An 8,513-nucleotide genomic window follows, 5' to 3' on the forward strand; every position below is an offset into this window, starting at 1 on the left:
GCGGGGGAAAGAGTGGGGGGGAACGCAGGGGCAGAAAGGAAAAGGGTTTTTCCACCTTCCCCCCCCCCCCCCCCCGCAGATTTATTTTTTCTACTGTAGCAGTAGGAGGGGGACAAAGTCAAGTTAAACCTCCAACAATTAGATAGCATACCTGGAAAATTGTAACTAATTTATAAATTTTCTGCATATAGAATCTAATTGTACTTGGGGTAGTCTTATATTTGAGTAAATATGGCATCTTGCTAAACCTTGTACCAGTGTCCCAGTTACTGTATCTGTTCTTCCATGGGCTTGTTCATTCATCACACTCTGGCTAGGTGTTGCAAAAGGTTCATCCTGTATTTATATTCCTAAATGAATTTTATTTTCACTAGTAATAAGTATCACTCTTTGGTATTACATGTCTCCATAGCTCAGTGTTGTAGTTCCGTACTGTTTCACATCAGTACTGAACTACAAGGGACTCTGAGTAGAAATGGACATTGCCTTCATGCTGCTGTAAAAGTTTTGATGGTGGCAACAGCAGATAGGCATCCATAATTTTTGTTGTGTCACAAAATAGACTTGACAAAAGGTATTAATTGTGCTGTTTTATTGTGGCAGACATCTGTTTATGTTATAGCAGAAGAACACAGGTAACTGGAACTGCCTATGCTCTCCTACCAGGCAGGGATTCCCTGGGCTTGAGGGGCCCAATCCTGTTCGCCCCAGGATATCCTGTTCAGGATTGGACCTCTCACACCTGTCTGGCTTTCCCTGCTTCCAGAGGCACACCCTCTGCAATCTCCTTGGTGTGTCTTTGTAAGCGGGGGACACATCACCCATTGATCTTGCAGGACAATAGGTAAATATTTTGTCCAGTGAAGTGGATCAGCTGTGTTGATATTCTAGCGCAGCTGATCCACTTCACTGGGTTCCGTCTTGTTACACTGATCTAGCAAGCTGTGTTGAAAGTCCAGTGTTGAGCTGCCATATCATTGATACTAAAGGACTTTAAGCAAATGATCCATTTGAATTGGTGTAAAAGACCTGTAGCATGTTTAGCAGTTTCCAGTAGTTATCTTTTTACTCGCAAGGTATGAAGTTTGTCCCTGTTTTGAGGGCTTAATGTTTTCTGGCTTCAGTCACAAAACTGTTCTTCCCCTGGTCCTGCAACATGTGGTTGTGTGATTAGAGAATTTATTTCTGTGAAAATATTCTTACATATACTTTATTTCTATTTATGTAAATGTTTAGTTTTCAAAACTAAAAATAAATGGGCAACATAGTTCACAGAATACCATAAATAAACTATGAGGTGAAAGCTTCTGTACTCCAAGTGATCTTTACTACACAGCCTTCACATAGTGAAATGTATTTGGGCTGTACACTCAGATTTGTTCCTTTTTGCAGCCTGGTTGAAATGAATAACAGCAATGTTGTTAAAGGAAAAATTAGAATGGTACTAACAATTATTAGGCATGGTTTGAAAGCTGTTTTACTGTTTTTATTAGCAGAGCTAACTTTTAAATTTATATAAAAATGTGTTTAAGGAATAATTGCTTCTTGAACAATTTAGATTATTTTCATCCTTTGACTACATAAACTGGTTTGGATATGGGACTTCTGATGCAGGCCTATGAAAACACACATTATTTTAGTTATCTAAATTTCAAAAATTCTCTTGAAGGATTTACTGCTGTTCGGGTTGTAGTATCTGAATGTAAATGCAGTATAAGCAGTGCTGAAAATCTTGGTAGCAACAGCTTAGATTGCTAGTTCATCCAAGGTTTAACCAATCATGTGCTTGATGAGTACTGTAAAGGCCCTGGAGGGGAACACTTTGGTATATTATGGGTTTATTGATGTTTTATTTTAATTGATTTTTTTCTTAACATATGTGAGTAATATTTCTTTCATTCTTGCGTGTTATTCCTACGTTTTAGAAGATGGGATCTCCACCTGATCCTTTTATTTTCCTGATTTGTCTGCTTTCTTGAGCCATATCTATAACTCCACCTTTTGTGACTAAAATACTAATTTTAGTTACCTCTAAAGAAACCTACAAAGCACATAAGCCCATATAATGTTTAGATTTATAATCTAAACACTGTACAGATCCTAATCTGTAAATTGAGAGAGACTAGGAAAAACATACACATTTTAAATATGTATTTTGAAGAAAATTAAGTTTGAGTTCTTATAATGCTTTGCTCTCAGGAACTGTTTTCATCAAAAGCATATTTTAGCTCAGTGTAGCTGTTCACTTTCATTTAGTTCTTTGTAAGTTAGATCACTAGCAAATGTACTTTTTTCCACTAAAAAACAGAGGGTTGTTATTTTTTTCCCCACTCCTAGGACATACTGACTGTTCATTATCATCTGATACCATCACCAGCAAAAACTAAGAACGGCAACAAGGAGAAAGAAAGGGAACCAGAAAAAGAAAAAGATGTAAAGGAAGAATTTGCTGAAGCTTTAAGAGACCTGAAGATACAATGGATGACCAAGTATGTCCTTGTTCATATTGCTTTTTAAATTTTATATTGTTAATCACAAATTTTATAGAACAAATGAAAATGTAATGCTAGGTTATAATTGCATTTGTGACATTGAAGAAGCAGTGTCTAATCACTGCTAATACTGCCTCTTGACTAGAAAATGCAGACACATCATTTTCATTTCCTCTTTTTTTTGGCTAGGCTGGATACCCCTGACATGTACAATGAACTGAAAGAAGCCTTTCCTAACCATCTTCCATTGTATGTTGCAAGACTTCATCAGCTGGATTCTGAAAAGGTGAGTTCTATGGTATTCATCTGATAAGACGACTTTAATTTTAAGACAGCCCTTCAGTAATAGATTCTATACATTTAAAAAGACATTTATAACTTTTGTATAGAATCTAAGTATTGGAGGGGCATCTTAATTTAGTCTCCTGCACTGCTGCAGCAGGGAAAGCGGTGGTGGGGAGGCAAGGGGAAGAGTGGAGGGGGAAGGGGGGAGCAGTAGGGAGGGGCAGGCAGCCTGACCTGAACGCCTCAGCCTCTTGCCCTCCCCACTGCCCCTCCTTGCAACCCTCTCCCCTGGCCTTCCACCCCACCACCTTCCCCTTCTCCCCTGCAGACTGCCTTTTTACCCTCTGCAGGGGCCTGGGCTTGGGCACCGGGCCTGGCCTGCCCAGTCCTCAGCTTGCACTACTGCCTCATCTCCAACCTGTGCCATTGGCCCCAAACTCAGACCCAGACATGCTGCAGCTGACTCCAGGAGGCAGCAGCAGCTCCTACCCTGGTGTGTTGCAGGTCACAGCTCCAGCCCTGGACCTCTTTTGGGGCCAGAGCTGGAACCAGAGCCATACCAACTGTCTACTCTAATCCAAGACTTGTATCCAAGACAGACAAAGACTCTTTTATCCCCTCACCCCCATGTTGAAGGTGTGTGTGTGGGGTATGATGCTGGATTCAAGTAAATATGGTTTGGTTTGTTTTTTTTTTTAATTTTAAGGTTTTTAACTACCTAGTTGGCATAATGGATCAAATCTGGAGGTTCCTCCTTCACCGTTCTTCACAGATGCTTTATCTTTAAATGGCTGCTCTGCCTGCAGTAAACTGTGTAGGGTTGAGACTTAATAAAGTTTACACTATTGTACAGATGAATGTTTCTGCACCAGTTTTTCTAAATGAGTATACTTACCAGACTACTCTAGTTATTTTTCTTTTCTTGGGGGTAGCAAGGGTTGTTCCTAGCTCAGAAGAGAAACAGCTTGATTGCTTATCATTGGTTGCTTTTTAGTATTTGTAAAAAATATTACTGAGAGAAGAGTTTTGCATCCAGTATGACAGGCGTACGAAATCCAGGACTGTCCCAGCCAAACTGGGACATATGGTCACACTACTGTTGCACCAACTCCTTTCTAATCTGTTATCTTAACCAAGGTATGTGTGGTGCTAACATTCCATCCCTATGCCTTGCCAGGCTGTTGTTTTCTTATTTTTTTTCAGATTGCACAGATTTTTAATGCATGATTCAAGGCTCATATTTGGGGTGCCCATCTTTTTCTTGTAGATTGCTTCTCTAAACATGATCTCTGAATTTATAACAAGATCTGGCTCATCTTAAATCATGACTGTGTCATGTATTGTCAGTATCCCCCACTTTTCATATTTGGCTTCTGGTTAGGATACTATTTGGGGTATGTTGAACTGGTCCCCAGACTGTATGACTTTTTGAGACTCTTTGCATGTAAAATGAGAATTGATACTTGCATTATTTGTCCTGTCCACTTAGATTGAAGGCCTCATGAAGTAGCATCTTCATCTTGGCATGTATGAACCATATTAGCTTAATAGGGCCTTTATTATTTGTTTATTGAAATGTTAACAAAAATAACGAGTTCAATAAACTAATGATAATGTTGCAATCTCCTTGTTACCGCATTCATATTAATAAAGTCCTGTATTAAGTAGGGGTGACTTTGTTTTACTAAACTATGTTTTTTTTTTTTATAATTATTATCTAGGAGCGAATAAAAAGACTTGATGAAATTGTTGAAGCTGCAAATATTGTTATTTCTCACATTGATCAAACAGCCTTGGCAGTGTATTTTGCCATGAAGACTGATCCCAGACCTGATGCAACTACTATAAAAAAGTACCTACCCAGTAAATATTTTTTTTCTTGCATCCATCCTATTTCTGTAGTCTGTAGACATAGTTACCTACTCTGCGTATGTGTATTCTAATTAGGTTTTTTTTAAACATGTAATGTTTTGAAACTTGGAATCAGAATTGCTTATAGGTGGAAAAGGGCTTTGGGATTTGTACAGTTAGGGTTCCATATACTTCTCTAGAATACAGAAAAACCTCTGAAACTTAGAATTACTTCTGCTCAGGAGAAAAGTCCAATTAAGAATGGCTTTTAGGTCAAAATTCAGGTACATGAGCAAATCTATAAAGGAAAGCTTGTGTTTGTTTATAAATTTGAGTTTAAGACATCATAATCACTATACTACTGCTGTTCGTAAAGGAAAAAGCTGGGAAAAGGACTGTAGGGTTTTGCTTGACAGTGTGAAACATTCAAACTCAATATTAAGGTGCTTCCAAAATGGTGGCTAGTTGAAACACGTTTGAAAAAGCCAGTATGAAGTGCATATGTGCATTATGTATATAAACTAAGTTGAGGAAGAAAGTGGTAGCCATATGCCAGTTCTCTTCTCAGTTCTTTTCTTATCAGAAGTTTTCAGGTATTAAAATATTCAAATGCCAGTGTTTTCAGTAGAAGGACAGTACTTCTGGAAGGATAAGACTTCCTAATTTCAGAAGCTTGTTTTATTGTGCTATTCCATTCACAAATGAGAAAAACAGATCTAAAATTATGGGACCTGAAAGTGGGAAGAATATACAAGTAATTTAATATAATTTCCCATAATGAATGCTATAATTAGGCTAATTATTTTTAAGTATTCTGTATGTTGTCCTTACATTGCTGGCTTGCCATTTTTTTTTATTCAGTTGCGTTAGTTCTGAGCATAATTCCTCATGGTTGGAGCTAATATTTACAAATGAAACCAAATAAATTGTTGGTTTTAAGCGAGTGCAATTCCTTTGAAGTCAGCAGAGTTGTAGCTTACTCTAGTAAAGGATTTGTCGATCTCTATTCCTGCTACCAAGAACTATTAAAATATATTTCAAGATCCTGACTTCTCCTGAAATCTTAAGTATTTGGGTTGTAGTTCTGTTCGGATACCAGAAACCGTTCAGATTTACTCACAACGTTTTTGAGCTTTTTAAGAATCCTTTGATTAATTTTATTTATAGTACCACAATATGTTCCTTGTATTTATTTGGGGTTTTTTTAATATAGTGAAATGGAAAAACAGAAATCCACCTTAGTAGATGCCCTTTGCCGAAAGGGAAGTGCACTGGCAGATCAACTCTTGCATCTACAGGCCCAAGATGGGGCTGTTTCAAGTGAGACAGAAGCTAAAGATGATGAGCATGACAGCTGCTTGGATGCTCTGTCAGAGACTTTCTGGGAAACAACAAAATGGACTGATCTTTTCGACACTAAGGTAAAAGAAAAAAGCAGATTTATTTTTGCATTATTTTTTTCCTCCTAGTCTATTGATGTGCAGTTGCATATCACCTTTTGTCTGAGCTCAACATCTCTCTTTAGTGGTCCCCTTTAGTATTGTGCCCATCTCCCTCATAATTTTTCTTGGCAAGTGAGACCATTCCAGATCTTTTAAACCTGTGGCGCACAAAGTGTACGCTTGCGTGCATATCAAGGATGATAAAAGTTCCAGTTCAGATTTCTATTCTTAAGAATATAGGAAGTGCCATACTGGCTCAGACTGGTGGTCCATCTAGCCCAGTATCCCATCCCCAACAGTGGTAGAAGTAAATGCTTTAGAGGGAGAGTATTGAACTGGGTATATCCGGAGTGATCTACCCCCTGCTCATACACTGCCCCCCACCCCAGAATCCACTATCATTGGTTTAGAATGCCAAAGGAAAAATCTCAGACTGTTCTAGTTTTTTTTTTTTTTTAATTGCTTGCTTTTGCATTGCTTCTTACCATTCTTTTCAAAGGAACACTACCATTTTGCACAGCACTGTTCTAGCTTTTCACCAAGGATGTTCTGCGTCCCTTTGTTCTGATTATGGATTTACTAGGAGAAAGCCTATATTCCTTCATTGTCAGCAGTAGCTGGAGTTGCAGCTAAACCTGCCCACCACAATCACATCTGTCTTGTCTGCATTGAATTTTAGTTGTTTCACCCACATCCAGTGCCCAACTACAGATAGGCCTGGTGAGATTGCAGGGCTTGGGTCAGATGAGACAGAGGCAGAGTTGGCTGTCATAAGCATACAACACCTTACTCCAGGTCTCCACACAATCTTACCTAGTAGCCTCATACGTGCACTGGACAAGAGAGGTGATGAGATGAAGCCCTGGGGACCTGAAGGGATGATGAGCACTTGCCCATAGCCACTCTGGGACCTCTCTGGTAGGAAAGAGTACAAGCAGTTACAATCCCAAGAATACCCACCAGATCATGTAAACCCTTTATCAGTGCCTCATGGTCAACTGTATCAAAGGTCGTTAAAAGATTAGTAGGGCACAGTCTCCACTCAGTCTCCAGGCAAACGTCATCTATCAAGACTCTGAACATGTTATTTGTGTTATCTAGAAGAAAAGGGTCCTGGAAACCAATGGCATCCAGCTATGGCTAAAGCTGTTGGGTGACTACTACTTCAATAACCTTCCCCAAAACAGGGAGACTGGAGATTAGGGCAATAACCAGATGGAGAGTTAGCATCAAGTGATGGTTTCTTGAGTAGGGGCCAGAGACTCTTAACATCTGGCACCCTGCCCTCTTGAAGGCAAGCATGTGATGCCCTTTGTCAGCATTAACCCCAGTGTCCCCCAGTTGGCTTTAACAAGCAAGGACAGACAAGGGTACAGTTCAACTGGTCATCCTCATCCCCCTTTCCCCCATATAAGCATATCCTTTGCATCAGTGGATGCAGTGGGTAGTGATTTAAAACAGTCCCTATAAACAGGACAAAGACTGATTCCTCAGCCCACAACTCTGACTGCAGCAAAAGTAGTGAACTTGTAAGCTGTGTTGAATACAGATTTTTTTTCTTCCCCCTTGCAAGGTAGGTGGCAAACTTGTCACAGCAGACTGAAGCCACTTAGCTTTCTTCCATTTCACTTCTCCTTGGTTTCTCACTGGGGCAGCATCTTGATTTCTAGTAAAATAATAATGCTATTGTATGTAGTTGAGTTCCCCTGCTGGTGGGTTTAGAGAAGGAAGGGCTAGGAGTTAAAAGTATTCTAACAAATGCCTTCCTAGATATGTACTACTAGGCATAACATGGGATGGGCATGGGGCTTGTATGTCTGCTATCGGTACCAAATTTCACATTTGTCCAGAATTTTTTTTAGTACTTTGTTTCAGCTCATAGTTATATTTTTAAATCCTCAGTTTTGATTATCAGCATTTTCTTTTTCAGTTCTGAATTGAAGTTATTGTTGGATATGTTGTTCTTAGAACTTGTGATGGGTAGTGCTGAAGATCAGTTGGAATTTAATTACTATAGCCATGATTTCCTTTTGTTAAAGGAAATACATAACCATTGAGTATAAATGTATAGCGAGTGATCTCATTAGTCTGTTGTCTCAGTGCCAGTATAATGGGTGTAAACTTGAAATGGCCTTTACATGTATGTTTGCCTTTAAACCACAAGTTGTTTTGTAGTGTGAACATTTATATAAAAACTTAATTGCTTGCAACTCTTTTCTAAGCCAAGATGCATAGGAAGTACAAGGTGTTTCTTTTATGTTAACTGGTTCTTAGATTTAATCTATTTTTTCAAGTATTATAGCTTTTTGTATTTGGATATAACACTGGCTGTCATGTTAAGTTATGTATCCCCTGCTATTCCTAGTAACAATTCCTGACAAGTATTGTAAGTTAAATGATTAGGAGCCTACTTAAATCATGGTTTAGTGATTTTTTTTTTTTT

General features: G+C 38.8%; 1 protein-coding gene across 4 annotated transcripts in view; it reads left to right on the plus strand.

Annotated features, from left to right (window-relative positions):
* Window positions 1–8,513, plus strand: part of TPP2 (tripeptidyl peptidase 2) — a 97,702-nt gene that overhangs the window by 74,563 nt on the left and 14,626 nt on the right. For 3 of the 4 annotated variants that reach the window (XM_019524790.1, XM_019524788.1, XM_019524789.1), the window contains 4 exons: window positions 2,338–2,489; window positions 2,682–2,778; window positions 4,499–4,629; window positions 5,842–6,049. In XM_019524790.1, coding sequence (XP_019380335.1) covers window positions 2,338–2,489; window positions 2,682–2,778; window positions 4,499–4,629; window positions 5,842–6,049 — 588 coding nt within the window. Of the gene's footprint in view, window positions 1–2,337; window positions 2,490–2,681; window positions 2,779–4,498; window positions 4,641–5,841; window positions 6,050–8,513 lie in introns of those variants that run through there. The other variant, XM_019524791.1, reaches the window with a different exon arrangement.

Source organism: Gavialis gangeticus, unplaced genomic scaffold, assembly GCF_001723915.1.
Source record: "Gavialis gangeticus isolate Ggan-Ray unplaced genomic scaffold, GavGan_comp1, whole genome shotgun sequence".
NCBI classification, from domain to species: domain Eukaryota; kingdom Metazoa; phylum Chordata; order Crocodylia; family Gavialidae; genus Gavialis; species Gavialis gangeticus.